We start from the raw sequence: 27,659 nt of genomic DNA, 5'->3' as shown, positions 1-27,659 counted from the left end.
ATCTGCCACTGTCCCACAACCAACCCAACAACCGAGGCAGCAACAACAACAGCAGCCTCCACAACAGCCGCAGCAACAGCCATGGCAGCAGACACAGCAGCAGCAGCAGCCAAACCAGCCGTTGAACCAGCTGCAGCAACAACATCAGCTGCCGCGGCCAATTCCACAACCAATGCCACGAAAACAGCAGCAACAACAAAAACAGCAGCAGCAGCAACAGCCAGAACAGCAGCAACAAAAACGGCTGCAGCAACCAGAAAAGCAACAGCATCAACCGGAGAAACAACAATTAGAGGAGCAGCAACAACCAACGGTCCCCACACCAATTGAGACGGGGATTAAGCGAAGAAAACACTGCTCCTCTGAGGATGAATCTGCTAGTGAGAGGGAGAGGAACTCAACCTCACCACTCCCCGGTTCATTCAAAAGAATAAAAAAGAAAAGGAAAGGGGAAGAAAAGGCAGCCCCCACTCCCTGTGAGCATACACCACCTTTAACAACAACACAACCCACTTCTACCCCCATACCACATACTGCACTAGACACCGCACTAACACCAACACCAGACACCACACAGACACTCGTCCCCACACCAATGCAAATTGATCCGCCATCCCAGAAAGAAAAGAATGAACCCGGGAGGGGGAGAGACCCTTCAGATTCTCCCACTTACGGACTCACTCCAACAGGGACTCTCGCCCTCGAAACGAGAGAGGAACTTTGTTCTGTAGACCCCCTGTCTGTGGCAATGGGCTTACCACACCGGCAGAGAAAAAATTTAAAACCTCTGCTGGACTGCCAACAGATAGGGGGAAAAGACGTTAATGTCCCCTCTAATTTCCCGGACGCCCCACGGCTAACAACTTTCGTCAGGCTTCCTGAGGCCTGCAAAACCAACGTGTGGACAATGCTGGAAGCCGCTGAAGGGGCTGGTCCGGGAATCGAACTGATTAGGAAAAATGACCCTTCCCTTGAGGAACTCGCAAAACAATGCAAGGGAAGGGTCCCAGTGTTGGTCCATCCGTCACTCTATAGGGCCCTTAAATTGACTTACCCTTTGGATGTCGGCGGCATTGTGAGAGAAGGTCAGGACATGAAAAACCTGACCACCTTGAGCATTGCACACAACGTCGGTGCCCTTTCCCCGGCTGACTTCGGAGCTGAGTGTAACACACCTTAAGGTAGGTACCATGGCTTTGAATTTGGCTAGTCTGAATGCGAGGGGCTTGAGATCACCGGGCCGGGCGGCTCGCCTCCGGCACGACCTCTTGTCCCTGGGAGTGGATGTTGCTGCGATTCAGGAGACGCATTTCGTTTCCTCTGTGGACTGTCAGGTGCTGGCCCGAGACTTTGAGGTTTTCTCAGCATATGGCAGCCCGCGGGGGAAAGGAGTTTCTGTGCTGGTTAAACGTACCCTGTCGGCGACGGTCGACGTTGTCCATAGAGATGCGGTGGGTAGGCTGGTTGTGGCCGATGTTGCCGTAAAAGATTCTGTGTTTCGGGTGATTGCGGTTCATGTGCCCAGCACCGCTCGTGAGAGGGTCTCATTCTTCAGTCAGCTTGACGCGTTTGTAGATTGTCGGAAGCGGGTAGTGCTAATGGGGGATTGGAATTCCATCTTAGACCCCGACATAGATAAGGTAGGAGGCGGAGCTAGAGGATCGGAGAGGTGCGAGTCCAGCCTGGCTGATCTGATGGCTAGATGCGGTCTGGTCGACAGGTTTCGGTTCAAGCATCCGGGGCGGGAGATGTGGACGTGGACCAATAGTGTTTCCTCCTATCCAAATACCTATTTGGACAGGATGTTAGTTAGGAGAGGCGAAGTAGACTTCTTATCTTGTCCCACGTTCACTTGGCTAGGCCAGACGGACCATAAATTAGTTATGGCCCGGCTGAAGCTAGGAAATAGGCCTAAGTTAGCGGGGTACTGGAAGTTAAACACCTCCCTTCTGGAGATACAAGACTTCCAAGATCAGTTAAGAGAATTGATTAAAAAGGCACTAGTGGGGGCGGTTACCGGGAGTAAGTGGTGGTTAGGTCTCAAAGCCAAGATCAGAAGCTTCTCCGTCAAGTATGCCCAGCGCCTCGCACTAGATAAGGCCAAGACAAAGAAGAAGCTAGAGCAGAAACTAGCCCAGGCTACGGGGGAGGGTGATAGGGTTATTCAGGAACTAGCTAAGCAGGACCTTCTACGCGAGACTAGCGAGCGTTACGAAGGCCAAGTAGTTAGAGCTAGGCTTAGAAAGATAGGCAACGAAGCAGTCAATTCTGATGCAGACGTGCGCCGTGAGGTTTCTAGGCGTGGCTCGGACAAATACATTGCAAAAATCAAACATCCGAATGGACGCACCCTGGAATCGACTCGGGAGATCTGCGAGGGGTTTCGAGAACATTTCGAGAAGCGTTTTACGCAGCAGCCCGATCTTCCGGTCCTTGAGTTTAGCGACTATTTGGCCGACTCTCCCCGCCTCGAGGCGGCTAGAGCGGCTAGTTGCGAGGGCCGGGTGACAGAGCAGGAGGTCTTTACTGCGCTGAAGCAGGTCAGCTGTGACAAATCGCCAGGACTTGATGGTCTGCCATACGAACTGTACTTGAGGCTGTCGCCCATGTTTCTGCCTCTTCTGACGGATATGTTCAACCATTGGTTTGCTCAGGGATCCATCCCAGGGCAGGTGACCAAGGGAGTGATCACATTGCTGAAGAAAGGTGACGGGCATGGAGGGGAAGAGTTAGACGACTACAGGCCCATAACTCTGCTAAACACAGAGTTGAAGATTTTGGCCAAGGTCCTGTCGAATCGGCTGCAGGTTGTTATCGACGAGTTGGTTGAACCGGAACAGAACTACGCTGTGAAGGGGAGATCGATTCAGAACAACTTGCACCTGATCCGCATGATCCTAGAGGGGGGAATAGATGACGACACGGAAGCCGCGCTGATAAACTTAGATCAGTCCAAAGCTTTCGATAGGGTCGACCATCGTTTTCTGGCATCTGTCTTAGAGGGCGCCGGTTTTAAACCGGACTTTTGCAAGTGGATCTCCATAATGTATCGACAGCCCATGGCTGTCGTGCAAGTGAACGGAAAGCGCTCGAAACCCTTTGTTATCTCTCGGTCGGTTCGTCAGGGTTGTCCGCTGTCGCCCCTGCTTTATGTCCTGGCTTTGGAGCCTCTTCTCCGCAAGCTGAGACATAGGGAGGCAAATTCGGCGCTGCGCGGAATGGCTCTGCCTGGCGGCTCAGCTGCCAAGGTATCCGCGTTCGCCGATGATGTCACGATCTTCGTGTCGGGCTTCAGAGACATTGAGGTCGTGTCGGAGGCACTCACACAGTACGAAAGAATCACAGGGGCCAAGATAAACCGCAACAAGTCGGTAGGACTGCGGTTGGGCGCATGGAGTGGCAACGCAAACCTCCCTGCGCCCTTCAGCTGGACAGATGGCCCAGTCCGGATCCTCGGCGTGTGGTTCGGACCGGGTCTCCAGCTTGACAAGAATTGGTTGAAGGTACGGTCAAAGGTGGAGGCTGCAGTCAATTCGTGGCTTCCTAGGAAACTTTCCTTAAAGGGTAGAGCTGAGGCGTGCGCCACTTACGTCTTTCCTCTCATCCTTTACCGACTGGCCGTACTTCCCCTGCCTGCACAACACCTAAAAGCTCTTGTCGAACTCTTGACCTCGCTCCTTTGGGACAGAGGAAGACACTGGGTGAGCAGACAGGTCTGTATTCAACGTCCGTGTGAGGGAGGCTTGGGAATGCCAGACTTGAAGTGTCATCGAGATGCTGAGAGGCTGGCCTTCCTGAGCCACTATATGCAGGATGACCAACCGTGGCACCCCGTGGTTACTGCCGCCTTCCCCGACCTCGTTCTCGACCCTTCCATCGAGAGCCGTCGCAGGCCGCGGGGAGAATCTGCCTACATGAAAGAGTGCCGAGCCGCGCTAAAACGACTACCAAGGTCCAGCGACCTTGTGACTGCTACCCGTAGGGAACTCCACAGGGATCTAGTGAAGGGGGCCGCTGACGACCCGCTATGCGCGCGTTTGGGGTGGCAGCAGAGTGAGATCCGCTCCGCGTGGAGCTGGGCGCCAGGTTCGAGTCATCTGAACAATTCGGAGTTCTCTCTGACCTGGCGATTGGCCAAAAATGCACTTCCACTCAACAACGTACAATGCAGTTCTGGGTTTTTGGAGTCGCCTGATTGTCCCCGTTGTGGGACAACGGCCGTAGAAACTACGGATCACGCTTTCTTCGATTGCCGCGAACTCCGCCAGTACTGGTCGTATGTCAGTGGGGTGACGGCTCGCATCGATCCTGAGCATCCTCGCCCAATTACTGTATCCAATGTTGTGGACAACGTGAGGCCGCCGTGGGACCGGGAAAGACAAATGGTCTACGTTACGATCCTGGCCGTGGCGAGAATGGTGATTTGGACGTCGCGTCTGCAAGGTTGCCGGGGGGTGTTGTCTTTTTCTGATCAAGATCTGATCGCGTTCTTTAAACACCAACTACGGGTGAAGATCAGATGTGATAGAAGAAGGCTGCATCGCGCGGCATTTGACAGAAGATGGATACATGTGGCAAGTCTGTGTGTACGAAGAGGAGCCAAATTTGAATACGTGTTCCCCGCCTAGGTGTGGAACGCGCAGTTCTGTAAAGTTAAATTAAACAAGTAGTCTCTCAGCTAGCTGAGTGTGTGTTCCATCCCTCCCCGATTAGGAAGCCTCCAAGATCCCCATCCCCTCTTACCTGCAATTTTTGTTTTCACCCCTTCCTCTAAATTTTACCCATCTTGGAGAAAAAGAAATACAAACTAACCTCCATCCCTTACCCACAAAAATTTTCTTTTCTCCATTCACCCCCATCTAGAGGGCATCCCCACCTAGAGACTGACCCGCAGAAGCGAGGTTCCTTTTACAAACCTAGTGGAACGGGCAGTCTATCAACTAGACGGGGTTGGGAGGGTCCTACTAATCACCTTTTGTTTTTTCTTCCCCCGCCCTCGACACAAATGAATTATTGTTACCATTTTATTGTTATCTTTTTTGTTTTTACACGTCAATAAAAAATGTTTTAAAAATTGGGAGTTACTAGGACGTCCCACAATATGAAAGGGTGAATGCGGTATTATGGTGAAAGAAGACACTAGCTGGGAGAAACTTTTGACTTTGTTTTAGTTCTGGAGTGACAAAGATGACCAACGACCCCCAAAATCCCCCCTTTTGAGTTGGCCATGTGCCTAAGTTTTTTGTTCAACGTTAATTTTGAATGTATTTTTTAACATGAATAAAAGATTTAATATCTCAAAGTGTAGTATCTGTTCTGATACCTACATCGTGCGAGGCAGTGCTGTTCTGGCGACACATTCTCGTGCCCGGAACACCTGACAAGCTTTTTGGGTCGCGTTCTGTCCGCACCCCCACTTTGTCTGTCTTTCTCTGCTCTCCCCCCTCCCCACGGGGGGGGGGGGATCCGAGCTGATAATTTACGACCTTCCCGCGAGGGAGGGTCGGAAACACCTTCTCTCTTCCCTCCACTAACTTCCCACTCCCTCTCTCAGTTCTATCTCCCCTCTTGCCGCCTTTTGGCGCCACCTCTTTTTGGCGCCAAAGTCGGCTCCCCACTTTGGACGCTGATTCCACGTCACTTTTTTCGGTGAATTTTTTTAAAAGAGGGACCCAAAACGGACACCCCCAGCCCGGGGGCCACCAATATGGATACCCTCAGCCAGGGGCCCACCAATATGGATACCCCCAGCCAGGGGGCTACTGCTCCCCAAGAGGACGAATCCCCAACAGGAGAAAAAACAACTGCTGATGGGGCGTACCGCCCGGGTATGACACCATTGGACGCTCCCCAGGAGGGGGAAAATTTAACAACAGCTCCCCCCGAGGGCGACTCCCCCCAAAGGGGAGCAAAACCAAAATCGGTCGTAGCATCTCACTCCAACCACAAAAAGGAGGAGGTGCCGGACCAAAAGGACAATAAAGGGGACAGCGCTCCCCAGGAGGGCTGCTCTCCCAAAAGGGGAGCAGATCAAGAAAATGAGGGGGCATACCGCCTGGACCTCACAAACGAGGAAGGGGCAGATGGCCTCAAAGTAAACAAAAACGATCATGCTCCCCAAGAGGCCGACTCCCCAAAATGGGAAACTGCTCCCGAAAAAGACACTAAAAAGGGAGCCGCCGCCCAAAAAGGTGACATTCCCACAAAAGGACTGACCAAGACATCTGGGGAGGCAGGAAGCGCTGTCAATAAACAGGCAGGGGCGACCTCCATAAAAGACCAAAAACGATCTAACCCCACTAAAGACCCCATACCAACACCAACAAGAGGGTCTGCGTGGGGGAAGACCGTAGAAAAACAACTGCCCCCTCAAGAGTATAGAGACCTGTACCTGACAAAGTACAGACAATACATAGAGGGGGCAGATATAAAACCCATACCGGGTGCCTGGGAGGCGATTGAGGGCAGAGTCCTGTCCTTTGCCATTTCCGATATACCGGAAAACCGCCTCCTAGGAATGAAGAAGGAAGACATGGCGGGGCTTCTCCACAAACTTAACATCCCAGTACTATACCTGTACCAGAGGAGCTTCGCTGTGTGGGACATCCTCCTACCCACCAAGGATGATGCGGAGAGACTCTCCCTCCAAGAAATAAAGCATGGGAGAGTCAAACTAACACCTGAATACCAGGGCAAGAGAAGGACTCGGGTGCAGGTATTTAATGTGCCAACCCAAATACCTGCGGAAGTATTAGGATGCCTCTTCAGCCAGTACGGTGAGGTAGAACAGGTGACCCCAGTACGGTCAAAAACTGGGACTCACCTGGGCTGCTACACAATAGCAATGAGGCTGAAGAGGGAAGGTTTTCAAGCAATACCACCGCTGCTGACATACAAAGACGCCAGCATAACGGTAGTGGTGGAGGGCCGTCGTCCACACTGTTGGTTCTGCCAAAAGCAGGGCCACATGGCTAGGAGTTGCCCCCAAAGGGTAACCCCTAATCCAACAACCCAAAAGGCGGTCACAACCCCTGAGACAACGCCCGCACCAAAACAGGCGGCAACAACCCCTGCAACTGCAGCACCAACCCCAGCTCCAAGGAAAACCCAAACCACCCAGGAGGCCAAGGGGGAAGAATGGAGCACGGTAGTGAGACAAAAGCGGAAACACATAATCCCTTCTGCCACCGTCCCACCACCAGCCCAAAAATCGAGGCAGGAGCCTCTGCAAATGCAGCAACAACAACAGCCACCGCAGCCAATGCCGCGGAAACAACTGCAGCAACAACTACTGCAGCAGCAAAATCAGCAAGTGCAGCAGAAGCAGCAGCAGCAACGACACCAGCGAGAGCAGCAACAACAAAAACAGCTGCAGCAGCAAATAGAGGAGCAGACACAACCAACGGTCCCCACACCAATCGAGACGGGGATCAAGCGGAGAAAAGACTGCTCCTCTGAGGATGAATCCGCAAGTGAGAGGGAGAGGAACTCAACCTCACCTCTCCCCGGTTCATTCGAAAGAATGAAAAAGAAAAACAAAAGAAGAAAAGAGGAAGAAAAGGTGGCCCCCACTCCCTGTGAACATACACCACTCCTAACAACAAAATCCACTTCCACCCCCAAACCACACACTGCACCAACACCAGACACCGCACCAACACCAGACACCGCACCAACACGAGACACCACACCAACACCAGACACCGCACCAACACCAACACCAACACCAGACACCGCACCAACACCAAACACCGCACCAACACCAGACACCACACCAACACCAACACCAACACCAGGCACCACACAAACACCCGTCCCCACACCAAGGCAAACTGAGCCACTACCCCAAAAAGAAAATGAAAAGAATGAACCGAGGGAGAGGAGAGACTCCTCTGCCTCTTGCAGACCAAAGGTCCTTGCCCCTGAGGAACTATGTAATGTAGACCCTCTATCTGTGGCCACAGACATTTCCCATCGGCAGAGGAAAAACTTAAAACCTCTGCTCGATTACAAACAGATAGAGGGGAAAGATGTAAATATCCCCTCAAATTTCCCGGACGCCCCACTCCTAATAACCTTTGTCAGAACTCCAGAGGCCTGCAAGACCAACTTGTGGACAAGGCTGCAGGCCGCTGAAGGGGCGTTTCCGGGAATTGAACTGGTGAAAAAAAATGACCCTTCTCTTGATGAACTGTCAAAACAATGCAAGGGAAGGGTCCCCGTGTTGGTCCATCCGTCACTCTACAGGGCCATAAAATTAATTTATCGTTTGGACGTCGGCGGCATTGCGAGAGAAGGTCAGGATATGAAAAACCTGACCACCTTGAGCATGGCACATAACGTCGGCGTCCTCTCCCCAGCTGACTTCGGAGCTGAGTGTGACACACCCTAAGGTAGGTACCATGGCTTTGAATTTGGCTAGTTTGAATGTGAGGGGCTTGAGATCACCGGGCCGGGCGGCTCGCCTCCGGCACGACCTCTTGTCCCTGGGAGTGGATGTGGCTGCGATTCAGGAGACGCATTTCGTTTCCTCTGTGGACTGTCAGGTGCTGGCCCGAGACTTTGAGGTTTTCTCAGCATATGGCAGCCCGCGGGGGAAGGGAGTTTCTGTGCTGGTTAAACGTACCCTGTCGGCGACGGTCGACGTTGTCCATAGAGATGCGGTGGGTAGGCTGGTTGTGGCCGATGTTGCCGTAAAAGATTCTGTGTTTCGGGTGATTGCGGTTCATGTGCCCAGCACCGCTCGTGAGAGGGTCTCATTCTTCAGTCAGCTTGACGCGTTTGTAGATTGTCGGAAGCGGGTAGTGCTAATGGGGGATTGGAATTCCATCTTAGACCCCGACATAGATAAGGTAGGAGGCGGAGCTAGAGGATCGGAGAGGTGCGAGTCCAGCCTGGCTGATCTGATGGCTAGATGCGGTCTGGTCGACAGGTTTCGGTTCAAGCATCCGGGGCGGGAGATGTGGACGTGGACCAATAGTGTTTCCTCCTATCCCAATACTTATTTGGACAGGATGTTAGTTAGGAGAGGCGAAGTAGACTTCTTATCTTGTCCCACGTTCACTTGGCTAGGCCAGACGGACCATAAATTAGTTATGGCCCGGCTGAAGCTAGGAAATAGGCCTTAGTTAGCGGGGTACTGGAAGTTAAACACCTCCCTTCTGGAGATACAAGACTTCCAAGATCAGTTAAGAGAATTGATTAAAAAGGCACTAGTGGGGGCGGTTACCGGGAGTAAGTGGTGGTTAGGTCTCAAAGCCAAGATCAGAAGCTTCTCCGTCAAGTATGCCCAGCGCCTCACACTAAATAAGGCCAAGACGAAGAAGAAGCTAGAGCAGAAACTAGCCCAGGCTACGGGGGAGGGTGATAGGGTTAGTCAGGAACTAGCTAAGCAGGACCTTCTACGCGAGACTAGCGAGCGTTACGAAGGCCAAGTAGTTAGAGCTAGGCTTAGAAAGATAGGCAACGAAGCAGTCAATTCTGATGCAGACGTGCGCCGTGAGGTTTCTAGGCGTGGCTCGGACAAATACATTGCAAAAATCAAACATCCGAATGGACGCACCCTGGAATCGACTCGGGAGATCTGCGAGGGGTTTCGAGAACATTTCGAGGAGCGTTTTACGCAGCAGCCCGATCTTCCGGTCCTTGAGTTTAGCGACTATTTGGCCGACTCTCCCCGCCTCGAGGCGGCTAGAGCGGCTGGTTGCGAGGGCCGGGTGACGGAGCAGGAGGTCTTTACTGCGCTGAAGCAGGTCAGCTGTGACAGATCGCCAGGACTTGATGGTCTGCCATACGAACTGTACTTGAGGCTGTCGCCCATGTTTCTGCCTCTTCTGACGGATATGTTCAACCATTGGTTTGCTCAGGGATCCATCCCAGGGCAGGTGACCAAGGGAGTGATCACATTGCTGAAGAAAGGTGACGGGCATGGAGGGGAAGAGTTAGACGACTACAGGCCCATAACTCTGCTAAACACAGAGTTGAAGATTTTGGCCAAGGTCCTGTCGAATCGGCTGCAGGTTGTTATCGACGAGTTGGTGGAACCGGAACAGAACTACGCTGTGAAGGGGAGATCGATTCAGAACAACTTGCACCTGATCCGCATGATCCTAGAGGGGGGAATAGATGACGACACGGAAGCCGCGTTGATAAACTTAGATCAGTCCAAAGCTTTCGATAGGGTCGACCATCGTTTCCTGGCATCTGTCTTAGAGGGCGCCGGTTTTAAACCGGACTTTTGCAAGTGGATCTCCATAATGTATCGACAGCCCATGGCTGTCGTGCAAGTGAACGGAAAGCGCTCGAAACCCTTTGTTATCTCTCGGTCGGTTCGTCAGGGTTGTCTGCTGTCGCCCCTGCTTTATGTCCTGGCTTTGGAGCCTCTTCTCCGCAAGCTGAGACATGGGGAGGCAAATTCGGCCCTGCGCGGAATGGCTCTGCCTGGCGGCTCAGCTGCCAAGGTATCCGCGTTCGCCGATGATGTCACAATCTTCGTGTCGGGCTTCAGAGACATTGAGATCGTGTCGGAGGCACTCACACAGTACGAAAGAATTACAGGGGCCAAGATAAACCGCAACAAGTCGGTAGGACTGCGGTTGGGCGCATGGAGTGGCAACGCAAACCTCCCTGCGCCCTTCAGCTGGACAGATGGCCCGGTCCGGATCCTTGGCGTGTGGTTCGGACCGGGTCTCCAGCTTGACAAGAATTGGTTGGAGGTACGGTCAAAGGTGGAGGCTGCAGTCAATTCGTGGCTTCCTAGGAAACTTTCCTTAAAGGGTAGAGCTGAGGCGTGCGCCACTTACGTCTTTCCTCTCATCCTTTACCGACTGGCCGTACTTCCCCTGCCTGCACAACACCTAAAAGCTCTTGTCGAACTCTTGTCCTCGCTCCTTTGGGACAGAGGAAGACACTGGGTGAGCAGACAGGTCTGTATTCAACGTCCGTGTGAGGGAGGCTTGGGAATGCCGGACTTGAAGTGTCATCGAGATGCTGAGAGGCTGGCCTTCCTGAGCCACTATATGCAGGATGACCAACCGTGGCACCCCGTGGTTACTGCCGCCTTCCCCGACCTCGTTCTCGACCCTCCCATCGAGAGCCGTCGCATGCCGCGGGGAGAATCTGCCTACATGAAAGAGTGCCGAGCCGCGCTAAAACGACTACCAAGTTCCAGTGACCTTGTGACTGCTACCCGTAGGGAACTCCACAGGGATCTAGTGAAGGGGGCCGCTGACGACCCGCTATGCGCGCGTTTGGGGTGGCAGCAGAGTGAGATCCGCTCCGCGTGGAGCTGGGCGCCAGGTTCGAGTCATCTGAACAATTCGGAGTTCTCTCTGACCTGGCGATTGGCCCAAAATGCACTTCCACTCAGCAACATACAATGCAGTTCTGGGTTTCTGGAGTCGCCTGATTGTCCCCGTTGTGGGACAACGGCCGTGGAAACTACGGATCACGCTTTCTTCGATTGCCGCGAACTCCACCAGTGCTGGTCGTATGTCAGTGGGGTGACGGCTCGCATCGATCCTGAGCATCCTCGCCCAATTACTGTATCCAATGTTGTGGACAACGTGAGGCCGCCGTGGGACCGGGAAAGACAAATGGTCTACGTTACGATCCTGGCCGTGGCGAGAATGGTGATTTGGACGTCGCGTCTGCAAGGTTGCCGGGGGGTGTTGTCTTTTTCTGATCAAGATCTGATCGCGTTCTTTAAACACCAACTACGGGTGAAGATCAGATGTGATAGAAGAAGGCTGCATCGCGCGGCATTTGACAGAAGATGGATACATGTGGCAAGTCTGTGTGTACGAAGAGGAGCCAAATTTGAATACGTGTTCCCCGCCTAGGTGTGGAACGCGCAGTTCTGTAAAGTTAAATTAAACAAGTAGTCTCTCAGCTAGCTGAGTGTGTGTTCCATCCCTCCCCGATTAGGAAGCCTCCAAGATCCCCATCCCCTCTTACCTGCAATTTTTGTTTTCACCCCTTCCTCTAAATTTTACCCATCTTGGAAAAAAAGAAATACAAACTAACCTCCATCCCTTACCCACAAAAATTTTCTTTTCTCCATTCACCCCCATCTAGAGGTCATCCCCACCTAGAGACTGACCCGCAGAAGCGAGGTTCCTTTTACAAACCTAGTGGAACGGGCAGTCTATCAACTAGACGGGGTTGGGAGGGTCCTACTAATCACCTTTTTATTTTTTCTTCCCCCGCCCTCGACACAAATGAATTATTGTACCATTTTATTGTTATCTTTTTTGTTTTTACTCGTCAATAAAAAATGTTTTAAAAATTGGGAGTTACTAGGACGTCCCACAATATGAAAGGGTGAATGCGGTATTATGGTGAAAGAAGATACTAGCTGGGAGAAACTTTTGACTTTGTTTAGTTCTGGAGTGACAAGGATGACCAACGACCCCCAAAATCCCCCCTTTTGAGTTGGCCATGTGCCTAAGTTTTTTGTTCACCGTTAATTTTACTGTATTTTTTAACATGAATAAAAGATTTAATATCTCAAAGTGTAGTATTTGTTCCGGCAGATGCTGCAAGCTATGACTAGCTATGACTAGCTATGACTAGCAAAGACCAGATGTGGGGGCAACCTCACATGCCTGACCTTTAACCAGCTCCCATTTCCCACCTCTCGGGAGCTGGTCCCCTTTTTCCCTTCCCCCTCCCTTCACTCCTCACATTAAAAATTGGCCTTGTGCCTAATTTACTCGGTGGGGGAGCAAATAAATACCATCTGTTCCGGCAGATGCTGCAAGCTATGACTAGCAAAGACCAGCTATGACTAGCAAAGACCAGATGTGGGGGCAACCCCACATGCCTGACCTTTAACCAGCTCCCATTTCCCACCTCTTGAGAGCTGGTCCCCTTTTTCCCTTCCCCCTCCCTTCACTCCTCACATTAAAAATCGGCCTTGTGCCTAATTTGCTCGGTGGGGGAGCAAATAAATACCATCTGTTCTCTCAGTTACGAAACTTGACCCACCACCGGGCTTTCGGGCTAGGTTAAGGTGTTTTTTCATACAAACTTCTGTTAGCAAGGACCGACCCCCTCCTTTGGGGAGTCAGGACCTAAAGGACCGACTCCACATTTGTGGGAGCTTGGACCCGAAAACCGATCCCCTTTTTGGGGCGACTGGAATCTCGGGACCAACACCACTAGTTGGTAGTTGAGACCTTCTTTTTTCGTTTTTTGCATGCGTTTTTTCTTCGTTCCGGTCTCTTCCCTCTAGAGACAGGGATGGTCTAATCTCTCCACACTTAATTGCCTGAGCAGCACTCTTACCTGCCAGGCCCAAACTTTGTCTATTTTCGCTGCTCTCCCAGTGGATCGAGCAGACAGGGTTCTCTTTCTCGCTTCCGTTGGGGTAGTTAGTGGGTAGGGTGACGTGGGGTAGGGCGGGTGTTTCGTTTTAGCTCCCCTCTATGGGCAGAAATGTCTATCCCCTCTCTCTCTTAATTGCGACGCGGCACTCTGACCTGCTAGCACCCACTGCGTCTTTCTTCTCTGCTCTCCCCCCTCGCGGGGGGATTCGAGCTGCTAACCCGACATCCCCGTGAGGGGAGGTCAAAAACACTAATTTCTTCTGAGCCCGCTCCTCCCCCTCCACCCCCTCCATTCCCCTGGGTTTTCTTTTCTCCCCACTACACTTTGGTCCGCGTCAGCGGCCAGTGCAACTGCCACGATGCCAAGCAGGAGGGGTACTTCACCCCAAATGCGCAGCATTACCCCCGCAGACGACTCCCCATGTGAGGGAGCTAACGCATCTCTCGGCGAGACGGCGCCAGAAAGCAAGGTAGGGCCCCAGCGCGCTGCGACCTTGACAATTGATGAAAGGGTAGGGCCGCAGCCCATGGCGACCCCCCGGAAACCACCTGCAACTGCTGCTCCCCACGAGGGCAGCCCGTCGAATAATGCAGCAGCCGGACAGCCGACAGGGGACAACGCAATGGAAGCTGCTCCTGCAGCATCCCAAGTCCCCCAAAAAGTGGACGGGTCTGCTAGACCAGTGCTACCGGCTCCCCAAGAGGGCAACTCCCCCTCAGCTGGAGAAATGGAAGGAAACAGCGCAACCGAAGAGACAGAGGAGCTAGTTAACGCAACCCTAGCCTCTCTAAAAGCGCTGTTTGAAGAGGAGACGATGATCCCAACCCTCAGCACTCCCCAAGAGGGCAATGAAGGGATGATGAAAACCAGGGTGGAGGTAGACGCGGCAACCAGTTCCAACAAACGCAAGCTGGGAGCAGCGTCACCCCCCACCTCTGCAACTGCAAAAACCGCTGCTGGGAACACATCCCCAGGAGGGGAGGCACCTGCATCCCCGAAAGAGAATGCCACCCAGCAGAAAAAGAAGAAGAAGGGGAACGACCCGGAAAGCAGAGAAAGCCAGCACGCGATGACAAATGCGGACTGGCCAACTCTGACTGGTAAAGGTCAAACCCCAGGCACTGCAAGGACAACAACGGTCACGGAGCAGCCAACGGCCTCATCTACAACTCCTGTCCCTGGACCAGCAGACACCCAACAGGAGGGAGGATCAGCATGGGGCCCCAAAGAACAACCAAACAAAATGAAGCCGGAGGACTACAAGAGGCTCTTTGACTCCAAGTACAAAGACTACACGGAGGGGAACACAATCGAACCCCTCCCGGGGCAGGTCGAAGGCTTGGAGAAGAGAGTCCTCTCCTTCATCATGTCAGACACGAAGACGAGGGGTCTGACGGGTGTCAACAAGGACACCATGCTGAAACTCCTGCTGGAGCAGAACATCCCAGCCAGTTACGTCTGCAGACGGAGCTACACACAGTGGGATGTGCTGCTCCCCACCCCAGAGGCCGCCGAAAAACTGTCCAGGACCACACACCAGAGCAGGAACATCAAGCTGCAGCCGGTGTACCTGAACAGGAGAAGAGCAAACGTCTCCGCCTTGAACGTCCCCTGTTACATGGAAGCAAACCAACTGGGAGTCATCCTCAGCCAGTACGGGGACGTCGAGGAGGTAACGCCAGTCCGCGGTCAAAAGAACATAATGACCGGGGACTACAAGATTCAGATGGTCCTGGACAAGGCCGGCTTCTTTGGAATCCCGGCGACGCTGAGGTTCGGGGACTGGACCCTCTCCCTAATAGTGGAAGGGAGAAAGCCCCACTGCTGGCAATGCCAACAACAGGGGCACATGGCCAAAGACTGCACCAAAAAGACCAGAAACCCACCCAAGATAACCGGAAAAGAAAAAGAAGCAGCACCAGTCAAAGCCTCCGCTCCCGCTCCGACCACAAGCCTCCCAGAAGCGCTAACGGGTTGGGTGACGGTCACCAAAAAAGGGAAGACCCCACAACAGTCATCCTCACAGACGGTGACCAGAGACCAACCCGAAAAGCAAGAAGCCATGGACACGCAGGCACCCCCCTCCTCAAACAAGAGGAAATTACAAAAGTCTGAGGAGGAGGTAGTGTCTGAGGAAGAGGAGGTAGCGACAGTACCGGCGAAACTGAACGCCACAGAAATCAGGAGGGCCAGAAGGAGGAAGAGCAGGAAGACACGCGCCGACCCCCCTACCCCTACTGAGAAAGACAATGCAACAGAATCACAAGTTGAGCCCCCCGTCACCCCACTACCTCAGCAGCCCGAGCAACTATCCCCCTCCCCAGATCTAACCAAAGCCCCCAGAAACCCTTCACCACCCCCATCCTGTGAAGAACCACCCCAGCAAGAAACTGTGCCAACTACCCCCACTCCATCCCCCTCCCCTCTCCCCCAACCCAAAGGCCCCCCTTCCCCAACAACGGCGGTTCGCACGGAGCGAACCAAAAAACTACCGTTCGTGCCAGGAGGTAGAATATGCAAGCTAGACCCGCACCAAACAATACCGGACCTCAAAGGACAGCAAAAGGTCCGGTATAACAAGCTGAGGGGTCTCGCCTACGTTGATGACGACAGCGTAGCGGACCCAACAAAGTTCAAGGACGCTCCCATGTTGATCACTTTTGTTAGGGTCAACAAGGATGCTAGGACTCAAGCCCTCTGGGCTATGATCAAGGCAGCAAAGAATTCGATCCCGGGCCAGCAGCTGGTGGACAGGGACCATCCGTCACTGAACAATTTTTTCTTTAAGTGTGAGGGCAGAGTCCCTGTGTATATACACCCCTCATTCTACAGGGCACTTAAACTAACCTTCCCCCTGGACGTGGGAGGTGTGGCCAAGGACGGAGTACCCTCAGCAGACTTACTTACCGGCAGCCTTGGCCAGGCCTGCCACGTCCTCACTGCCAAGGATTTCAGACCCGTCTGTGACACTGAATAAGGTAAGTGAACATGGCTTTGAACTTGGCTACATTGAATGTGAGGGGCATCAGGTGTCGAAGCAAGGCCTCGCGCGTTGTGAGAGACTTGGTGTCCCTCAAGGTAGATATTGCCGCTATCCAGGAGACCCACTTTATTTGTGACGAGGATTGTCAGGTGCTGGTGAACGATTACGATGTTTACTCAGCATATGGCAATACTTATAGTCGTGGAATCTCCTTGCTAGTGAGTCGCACCCTGTCAGCGTCGGTGAATGTTGTTCACGCAAGCGAGGACGGGCGGCTAGTTGTTGTTGATGTTGCCGTTAATAGTAGTGTTTTTCGGATTGTCGCTGTTTATGCTCCCAATTCTGCTGTAGCGAGGGCATCCTTTTTTCGACGGTTGGAGGGCTTCTTAGTGGATCCGGAACGGTTAGTTCTAATGGGTGATTGGAATGCAATCCTTGATCCCAAAATAGATAAGGTCGGGGGGACTAGTGGGTCGGTGCGGTGTGACAGCACTCTGTTCGACCTGATGGCCTCGTGCTATCTCATCGACAGATTCCGTCTGGATCATCCGGGGCGGGAGATGTGGACGTGGCATCCTGGAACGCCGTCCCATCCGAGTACTTACTTGGATCGGATGTTAGTTAGAAGAGGCGACGTAGACTTTCTATCGTGCCCCACGTTCCACTTGTTAGGACACTCGGACCATAAACTAGTTATGGCCCGTTTGAACAAGTGCTAGGCCTAAACTAGCCGGAGACTGGAAGTTCAACAGCACTTTGTTGGAGTTGGAGGACTACCGGTTGAAGGTTACAGAATTAATTCAGCAGGCTTTAGTGGGGGCGGTTACAGGGAGTAAGTGGTGGGTTAGTCTTAAGGCCAAAATTAGGCGCTTCTCTGTCCAATACAGCCAACACCTCGCGTTAGATAAGGCTAAGGCAAAGAAGCGCTTAGAGGATAAGCTGACCCGGGCGGTGGAGATGGGGGATCCCCTAGAGGTAGTACTAGCTAAACAAGACCTCAGCCGCTTGGCTACCGAGCGGTATGAAGGTCAAGTAGTTAGGGCTAGATTAATGAAAGTTTCCAACGAGGCTGTGAATGTTGACACTGTTGAGTGTAAGGCTGCTTTAAGGCACGGTTCGGACGGGTACATTCGTAAAGTACATAACCTGGAAGGACACGCCCTAGTTTCGACTCGGGAGATCTGCGAGGGGTTTCGGGAGCATCTATCGGAGCGCTTCACCCAACTACCCGGACTCAGGGTCGAGGAGTTTGGCAGCTATTTGGCTGACTCGCCCCACCTCATGGCAGCTCGGGCGGCTAGCTGTGATGGTCTTGTTACTGAACATGAGGTCATTACTGCGTTGAAGCAGGTTGGCTACAACAAATCCCCGGGGCTTGATGGTTTACCCTACGAGTTCTACTTTAGGCTGTCGCCCATGTTGGTCCCTATTCTGAAGGATATGTTCAACCATTGGTTTGCTCAGGGTTCCATCCCTGGACAGGTGACCAAGGGAGTGATAACATTGCTGAGGAAAGGTCAACGGCATGGTGGGGTGGAAAATTTTGACGATTTTAGGCCCTTGAATCTGCTAAACACAGAGTTAAAGATTTTGGCAAAGATTCTTGCGAATCGTTTGCAGGTTGTCATCACTGACTTGATCGAACCAGACCAGACTTATGCTGTGAAGGGGAGATCGATTCAAGACAATTTGCATTTGATACGCTCGATCATAGAGGGGACAGAAGACGACGCCGAAGCCGCGCTGATCAGTTTAGATCAGTCCAAGGCATTCAATAAGGTCGACCGTCGGTTCCTGGGAGCTGTGTTAGAGGCCGCCGGATTTAATCCGGACTTCCGCAAGTGGATCTTTGTCCTGTATGATAGGCCGACGGTAGCGGTGCAGATCAACGGTAAGCTGTCGGAGTCATTCGCTGTCTCTCGGTTGGTGCGTCAGGGTTGTCCGCTGTCGCCTCTGTTGTACGTCCTGGCGTTGGAACCCCTCCTTCGCAAGTTAAGGGACGAGGCGGCTACACCAGTCCTGCGCGGAATAGCCCTCCCTGGAGGCACACGAGCCAGGGTTTCCGCGTTCGCTGATGACGTCACCGTGTTCGTGTCTTGCCACACGGACGTTCAAGCGGTGGTCGAGGCACTCGCTCGACACGAAGAAGTCACAGGGGCCATCTTCAACCGCAGCAAGTCTGTTGGCCTGCGGTTGGGGGCCTGGACCGGGGTAAACTCGCTTCCAGGTATTTTCAGCTGGACCGATGGACCGGTCCGTATTCTCCGTGTCTGGTTTGGACCGGGACTTTAGCTGGAAAAGAATTGGTCGGAAGTATATGGCAAGGTCAAATCGTTGGTGAAGACTTGGATTGGAAGGAAATTGTCCTTGAAGGGTCGGGCGGAGGCGTGTGCTACATACGTCTTTCTGCTCATCCTTTACCGATTGTCTGTACTTCCTCTCCCTGCAGAACGATTAACCCGCTTGCAAGGGCGCCTCGATTCACTATTGTGGAACGTTGGTAAGCATTATGTCTGCAGAGAGGTCTGTGTCCAGAGGCCGAGCGAGGGAGGCCTGGGTCAGCCCAGTCTCTTGTGTCATAGAAATGCCGAGTGATTGGCTTTCCTGGGTCGTTCGCTTGAAGAAGACGCTCCTTGGGTCCCTGTGGTTGAGAACTCGTTTCCCAATCTCAAACCCAACCCCTTAGTAGAAGGTCGTCGTAGACTGAGGGGGGAGTCTAAGTTCTTCTCCGAATGCCGGACTGCTCTTAGAGCTTTGCCGGGGACCAGTGTCCTCGATCAGCCAAGAAAGAAACTATATCGGGAGCTAGTGGAGGGGACTGCGAAAGATCCACTTTGTAGGCGGATGGGATGGTCGATGGAGGTTGTCCGTTCTCATTGGAGTTGGGCGCCGGGACGGGAGATTCTGAACAACTCAGAATTTTCCTTCACCTGGCGACTGGTCCGTAACGCGCTGCCCCTTCTCGACGAACTCTGCTGGTATAAAGAAAATACGAGCGGCTTCTGTCCGCGCTGTGACGAACGCGAGCCCGAAACGATCGGGCACGCGTTTTTTAGTTGCAGCCGGATCCAGCCCTTATTGGAGTACGTCGAGGGGGTAATGGCTCGCATCAATGCCGAATGTCCGCTCGATCTTGACGAAGGTTTTTTTGTGTACAACATGGAGCCGCCGTTCCCCAGGGAGGAAAGAATGGTTGTCCTGGCGATCCTGGCAGTAGCGCGCATGATAATTTGGATCACGCGCCTCAAGTTGGTCCACGAAGGGACATCTGTTCCGGATCGGGATCTGATCGTTTACTTTAAACATCTGCTTAAAGTAAAGATCAGATGCGATTGGAGGAGGTTGCCTAGAGTGGAATTTGACAAGAGGTGGGTGCACAGCACTAGTTTGTGTATCCGTCGAGGAGCCAAGTTTCAATACGTGTTCCCTCCTTAAGCATGGCACAGGCGGTGCTGGGGCCTTCGGAACCCATCCTACTTAGGTTCTAGCTAAGAAAAACTTAAGACTCTTGACTGGTGGTATAAATGAGATCCTGTTCCTGATTTTATTTTTTGGTACTAGAGAACCTCTGAGTCTGCCCATCCCCTTTGTGCCACATCCTTGCTTTTCCAACATCCCCGGTCACTCCCCTACTCAGAGGTCACCTTCCAACCCCCCTCCACCCGTTGCTTTGTTTTCTCCCACTTCAATTAAGATATTTTCCCCAATCCCCATTAGGGATCGCCCTGCTTGTTTTTGGTTCCCCGGAAAACAGTGGGGGGTCTAGTCACCTAGATTAGTACAGGGGGGTCTCACTAACAACCCAGTAGGATTTATTTTTTGTTTTGGATATGAACACTTTTAATTAGTTTTCCCCTCTCCACGAGCAATCCTTTTCTTAATTCAAAAACTTTTTTATTTACCAATGAAATTGAACTTTATTTTTTCACACATGCACACACACACACACAAAATTAATATAAAAAAAAATGCATACACAAACACACAGACAACTGTTTATTAATTGTAAATATGGTTTTGATTCTTAAACGCTGGGGATTTATTAGTTAGTTTAAGATCCATAGAGTGAATGAGGTATTTTGGTAAATGTTGCCAGTCAAGAGTAAGACTCCAAAGTCTACATTTATTACTTTTTAATCACTTTAGTCACAAAGACCCTGAACCCTTCCCCTCCCCAATTTCTTGTAGGGCCTTGTGCCTAATTTTATTGTTTGATAATCTTTTGTTTTTTTGTATTTACAAAATTTTAAAAGCAATAAAATATATAAACAAGATCAAAGTGTAGTATCTGTTCCGGCAGATACTGCAAGCTATGACTAGCTATGACTAGCAAAGACCAGATGTGGGGGCAACCCCACATGCCTGACCTTTAACCAGCTTCCATTTCCCACCTCTCGGGAGCTGGTCCCCTTTTTCCCTTCCCCCTCCCTTCACTCCTCACATTAAAAATTGGCCTTGTGCCTAATTTGCTCGGTGGGGGAGCAAATAAATACCATCTGTTCCGGCAGATACTGCAAGCAAAGACCATATGTGGGGGTAACCCCACATATCTGACCTTGGTCACTGAAGGGGCAACCCTTCATACCAACAGTTTCTAATCCAGCTCCCACTTCCCTCCTCTCGGGAGCTGGATCCCCTCTTCCCCCCCCCCTTCCCCCTATCTCCACATTAAAAACGGTCTCCTGCCTAATTTGCTCAGTGGGGAAGCAAATAAATAAACACTACTTGGCCTTTCGGCCAAGATCAAAGTGTAGTATCTGTTCCGGCAGATGCTGCACTTAAGATAATTTGTACCAGTCAATGGAGCGGAAACCCTCTATACTGGGACAATTATTATTTTTGGTAACCAGAGTGCCCCCTTTTTGCCTACTTTTAGGGGAGCTGGTTTTAACCTCACATTAAAAACGGCCTTGTGCCTAATTTGCTCAGTGGGGGAGCAAATAAATACCATCTGTTCCGGCAGATGCTGCAAGCTATGACTAGCTATGACTAGCAAAGACCAGATGTGGGGGCAACCCCACATGCCTGACCATTAACCAGCTCCCATTTCCCACCTCTCGGGAGCTGGTCCCCTTTTTCCCTTCCCCCTCCCTTCACTCCTCACATTAAAAATCGGCCTTGTGCCTAATTTGCTCGGTGGGGGAGCAAATAAACACCATCTGTTCCGGCAGATACTGCAAGCTATGACTAGCAAAGACCAGATGTGGGGGCAACCCCACATGCCTGACCTTTAACCAGCTCCCATTTCCCACCTCTCGGGAGCTGGTCCCCTTTTTCCCTTCCCCCTCCCTTCACTCCTCACATTAAAAATGGCCTTGTGCCTAATTTGCTCAGTGGGGGAGCAAATAAATACCATCTGTTCCGGCAGATGCTGCACTTAAGATAATTTGTACCAGTCAATGGAGGGGAAGCCCTCTATACTGGGACAATTATTATTTTTGGTAACCAGAGTGCCCCTTTTTTGCCTACTTTTAGGGGAGCTGGTTTTTACCTCACATTAAAAACGTCCTTTTGCCTAATTTGCTCAGTGGGGGAGCAAATAAATACCATCTGTTCCGGCAGATACTGCAAGCTATGACTAGCTATGACTAGCAAAGACCAGATGTGGGGGCAACCCCACATGCCTGACCTTTAACCAGCTCCCATTTCCCACCTCTCGGAAGCTGGTCCCCTTTTCCCCTTCCCCTCCCTTCACTCCTCACATTAAAAATCGGCCTTGTGTCTAATTTGCTCGGTGGGGGAGCAAATAAATACCATCTGTTCCGGCAGATACTGCAAGCAAAGACCATATGTGGGGGCAACCCCAGATATAAGTTATTGGTCAATGTAGGGGCAACCCTTCATACCAATTGTCACTATCCAGCTTCCCTACTCCCCGGGGAGTTGGTCCCCATTTCCCCTTCACTCCTCACATTAAAAATCGGCCTTGTGCCTAATTTGCTCGGTGGGGGAGCAAATAAATACCATCTGTTCTGGCAGATGCTGCCCATTTCCCACCTCTCGGGAGCTGGTCCCCTTTTTCCCTTCCCCCTCCCTTTCATCCTCACAATAAAAATTGGCCTTGTGCCTAATTTGCTCGGTGGGGGAGCAAATAAATACCATCTGTTCTTCAGATGCTGCACTTCAATTTCTTGTTCTCTGTCAGTGGAGGAGAAATCCTTCACGACTGAGACAATTTTTATTTTTGTTCCTTTTCTCCACGTTAAAAAACGACCCTGGTGTCTTACTCTGTCTCGTGGGGAGACATTGTAAATAGGAACATTATATTCCCGTTTATCTCCCCCCCCCCAAGAAAATAGAGAAGCCGCTGAAATTTTAAGAACATCTCTACATTAGTGTCTTATATCTATGGTTTAAATTTCATAAAATTCGGATATACATATTTGAAGGTTTCCTTCCTTAGATAAGTTTGTATGAGGGGCGTTCCAAAAGTAATGCCCCCGTTTTTATTCCGCCCAAAAGGATCAGACAGGGATTGGAAATTGCATTTTTATGATGACTGGACTGATGCACTCATGATCTGAAAGATCCATCTATCTGTTGCAGATATTGACGGTGTGAGACTCTTAGAAAACAAATCTTCTCATAGACGTGGATCAGAAGCAGAGATGCGCCATTGGATTTCTCGCAATTGCACCCTAAGAATGGTTGTGAATATGTAGAAAAATAAATAGTGGAACAGAAAATGTCGCTCACTTTAGTAAGATCACTCCCATCTTCGTAGCTTTTCAACATTTTTGAGTTAAAAAAAATATTAGGCTACGGAATAACCCATGTACGAGAAAGCGCGATCCGGGCGTCCATTCATAGTCATCGCTTATCGCTGGCAAAAATGCATTAAGAGTAATGATGACAACGTAGAAAAATAAATGGCACAAAAGTAGCTCGTTTTCAAGGTACCACGCTCATCTTCGTAGCTCTTCACCTTTTTGAATTAAAATATATAAGGTGTTACTCTGTGGAATGACCCTTGTATAAAGTGCACTTATTTGCACAATTACACGGGAACTATTTTTTCTGACACTATTATATCTGTTTTTATTTGGTAATTCTTTTTAGATAGTGTGTTGCATTCATTTATTATATAATGTACTGCTTTGTCGTCAGAGTCTGTAATTACTGTTTTACTGTGTCTGTTAATCGTGGATTTTCTGTAATTTGTTTTGCTTGCGTTGTTTTGTGCGGCTGTCAATAGGATTCTCTTTCTTTGTTCAAGTGTTTTTTTTTCAAAGCAATTTCTTGAGTGTCTCGTATATATTGTCTATGTAACTGTTTCTTTTCCTGGGTTGCTTTTCTTCTCATATTCTTACCTGTTTCGCAGAATATACGTGTTTAGATGTAACTTGTTTTGGCGGTAATAAACCGCAGAAAATATTTACCGTATATTTCGGCGTATAAGGCAACCGTTAGATAAGACAAGCTACAAATTTGGAGTAAATTTTAATAAATTTATCATATATCGGTTGCATAAGACGACTGCTAAACCACGAAACCATGTTTGTTTAGCCTAGGCTAGAGATTGCAACACCCAGTATCTTGTGAAATATTGTTTTTTTAAGATGATTTTTTTAACGTTAAGGGTCGTCTTATATGTCGAAATATACGTCTTATATGCCGAAATATACGTCTTATATGCCGAAATATATCGTATGTACATGATTAGAATGCGGTTTAACGCACAAATAAAATTTATGCATTTAATGTCTAAGCATGTTCAGACTATCTACACACACGCACACACACACACACACACACACACACACAACTTGTAATGGACTAAGGATATTTCTCCGAAGTAATCGCAATTCTGTCCCAGACATCAAAGTGGCACCTGTTTGAGGGATGAAAATGCGATTAATAAAATATATAAATAAGCAAAAATAAATAAAAAGAAAACGACTCTAGCAATTGGTTCTGTTTCACATAAAAGCTTAGAATATAAGAGTGGGAAGCAATGAAGCTGATTCGAACTGTCGAGCTAAGAGTTACAATCGTTCGTTATTCGTAGTTTGGTTGATCGGGGAGGGGGGAGGAGAACTCGGCTAAGTTGACACGAAAGGTAATGCAGCCGCCAGAGAATAAAAATTCAATAGAAAATTCCTCTTGTTTTCTTTCTTTCATGCAATTCTAAGCCGCAAGAATTATGTGCCGATTGAACCTTGAACGTACCATGAAAAGGTTTACTCCGGCGCATTCGGGACACATAATTTAATAACGTGTTTCATTAAATAAAGAATCTCCCTTCATTTTCCTTATTATTGTCAATGTTATTATCATCATCAATATTATTGGTATCATCATCATCATCATCATCATCATCATCATCATCATCATCATCATCATCATCATCATCACAATTATTATTTACTAGGAGTTTTCACTTAAATCATTATCAAGGCTTCCTTCTGTACAATAAGGGGTGGGGTTATCTGAAGTCTGAATGAGAACAAGACTCCCTGTAACTGTAGATTTTTCGTCGACAACGACCCTTGATCGTCTATGTAATTTAACTGCACCCCCCCCCCCCCCGAATCCAGATACGTTACACGCTACGTCCAGCGGAGTTTTCGTTGGTGCCTTTCTTACCAGGTCTTTTCTCGACTTTGACTAATCACGGCTATTTCGTTTCAACTGAGGTTAGTTCTATTTATATTACATGTGTGTGTAAGTCTGCGTGCGTGTGTCTCTTAAGGTATACACACTTATGGGAGTGTTGTCAGTTCCAGTTTCCTTAGAATTTTCTTTCTATACTTTTTATTTCATTTCTATTTCAAATTGATCGGTCGTTGTCGGCTAGTTATTTAGGTTGGTTTCCGCAATCAGATATTTCCCTTACAATTTCGGTTATTTTCACTACTGCAATGCATTCTATGGTGTCAATACTCACTTCAGTGCAATTTATCCTAGTTTTCTTTCCACGTTTTCCAAACTGTATTTAGTGCTCCACAAATTGTCATTGTTACAGTACTTTCTTCACGTTCCACATACGTCTGGCAAGTTGCATGTATTTACTGATTTTTTTCTGAATTTTTAATCTTCACCCTTTTATCTGCTGAAAAGGGAAAATCTACGATTTGTCAGCGTTTCCCTTCTTATGCTCTGATAGAGAGAGAGAGAGAGAGAGAGAGAGAGAGAGAGAGAGAGAGAGAGAGAAACGGAGAGAGAGGGGGGATAGAGAGTGTGTGTGTGTGTGAGAGAAAGAACCTAGCAAGAAAAAGACTATGCTATCAATCTATTTTGTTGCCTCAGTATATCTTTCTTTCTAGCTAGCGATGTTAATTTGATTTCAATTATCTCCCTTGAAAATTTATAAATCTTTTCAGAAAGTTTTGGTAATTATCATTTTTTTTTATTTATTTACTTGAATTAATTGCTATCGACTAAAATTATTACATATAGTAGCACAAATAAACGAATAAAGTTACAAATAAATAACACGAAACATTAATTAATTATAAACTGTTTTAACACATTCATGCAAGTTAGGCTTTCAAATAAGTTATTTACAAATGTTTCAAGATATTATGTATTAGTATTGATTTAAATAAAATTAATTTGCTTAAATAGTAACGTAAAATTAATAGATGATAAAACAGTCGGATTTATGCATTTAGATTATTAGATCAGGTCTCATTTTCTACATTTCCATATCCCAGAGGATAATCTTATTTTCATTTTTTTCTAATATCGCCTGTACTAATATGAGGACGTTTGCATAGTTACCAATGAATTGCCTTTTTGCATTCTTTTTGCGATAGATATTGTATTAGCTTATGACGTAATTTACGGGTAATTCTATTTTTTAAATGTAGATTTCCTTATTTTTTTTTTTTACTAGGTTTTGTCTACGTTTAATTTTATATAGTTTGTTCGGGTCGAGTTATTTTGTGCAGTTGCCAGTAGCAATGCTATTATTTCACTTTCCACTGCCATATTCAAATGTTTTTGTGTGTCTCTTCCTTGCTAAGTCTTAACAATCGTCACTCTAGTTGCATTTCTTATCATTTACTTTCGTTTTCTGTTTCCAATTTCGTTTCTCCCTGTACTATTTTATTTGGCTCTGAGTAGATCAGCCTTTATGTAGTTTGCATGTTCTTTTTTTTGTATTATCCAAACAACCTTGTATAGATTATAGTCCCCTTTCTACTTCTCAGTGTCACACGTTGAGTGTAGTGCATCGTGTATAGCCATTCTTCTACTACCTTTTGCTATTATTGGCTTACAAGCAGCTTTCACACAGACCATAAATGATTTCTCCTTGAAAACAACCTGTGGTGTTCCCTGGAAACTGGATGACAACAAGTCTCCACAGTTTTCCACCTATTCCCTACCTCTTGATATCATCTGCAAATAAACCTGCTTTATCGCAACAACGGCTTACCATTGATTTCTCGCTAGCTGCGGACATTGGTCTCCACTGGAATTTCAGTGGCAACAAGCCTTCGCAAAGTCTCAGTTCTCTTCACACTTGCCCAGCGGATGTCTGGTCGGTGCTCTCTCCTCGGTCTTTCCATCTTCCCTGACCCTTCTAGACTATTTAGCATATTATCATTATTTTATCATTATTATTATCATTATTCACTAGGAGTTTGCACACAGGTTAGCATCACGAAAATTCCCTTTGAGAACAACTTGAAGTGCTCCTTGGAATTTGAGTGACAGCAAGTCTTCTCAGATTTTCAAGTACTCTCCACCGCTTTCGATACCATTTGCAAATTAATTTACGTTATCGCAACAACCGTTTACCATTGATTTTTTTTCGGTTGCAGCCATTGGTCTTTACTGGAATTTAGGCAACAATAAGCCTCCCCGAGGTTCCAGTCCTCTTCAAACTCATCCAGTTTAGGCTGGTTAGTGCTTTCTCTCCTCGGTCTTTTATCTCCTCCTTGACCATTCGAACCTTTGGTGCAGTGCCAGTCGTGGTGGCGCAATTTTTTTTTTGGGGGGGGGGGAGGGATCGGAAAAGGAAGGGGAAAAGGAAAGATAAAGTAAAAGGAAAGATAAGTGGAGGGGGAAAGGGAAAGGCTAGGTAAATGGAAGAGAAGGGATAGGTAAATGGAAGAGAAGGGTAGAAGGGAAAGGGAGAAGGAGAGAGAAAGGTGGAGGGGGAGAAAAGGAAGCGGGGGAAAAACACTTTTCCTTTTGATGTACCAGTTTTCTTGATTGCGTCTTTTTATTTCACTTCTGTTGCAGTTTATATAAGCGTGGTTAAAATTTGTCGCTCATATGGACTAGTTTCTGCACTCAAGAGTTTTCCTTCAGATTTCAGCTGTTTTCAGTATTACGGTTCGTTGTATAATCTCAATCTTACCGACGATTCCGATTTCTCTTAATCTTCTTCCTTGAT

The 27,659-nt window shown here is 49.1% G+C and overlaps 1 protein-coding gene across 1 annotated transcript; it reads left to right on the top strand.

The window, feature by feature from the left end:
- The first annotated feature begins 3,870 nt into the window (after positions 1–3,870).
- LOC145278193 (uncharacterized) lies at positions 3,871–27,645 on the top strand. The gene is made up of 4 exons (XM_080130477.1): positions 3,871–5,064; positions 5,109–8,297; positions 13,740–14,429; positions 27,506–27,645. Exons 2-4 carry the CDS (start codon positions 5,708–5,710, stop codon positions 27,643–27,645), a joined length of 3,420 nt encoding a protein of 1,139 aa, XP_079986603.1. The 5' UTR covers positions 3,871–5,064; positions 5,109–5,707.
- The last annotated feature ends 14 nt before the right edge of the window (positions 27,646–27,659 follow it).

Source organism: Euprymna scolopes, chromosome 6 (assembly GCF_053919585.1).
Source record: "Euprymna scolopes isolate OS-2025 chromosome 6, ASM5391958v1, whole genome shotgun sequence".
Classification (NCBI taxonomy): domain Eukaryota; kingdom Metazoa; phylum Mollusca; class Cephalopoda; order Sepiida; family Sepiolidae; genus Euprymna; species Euprymna scolopes.
This window is presented reverse-complemented; position numbering and strand designations above follow the sequence as displayed.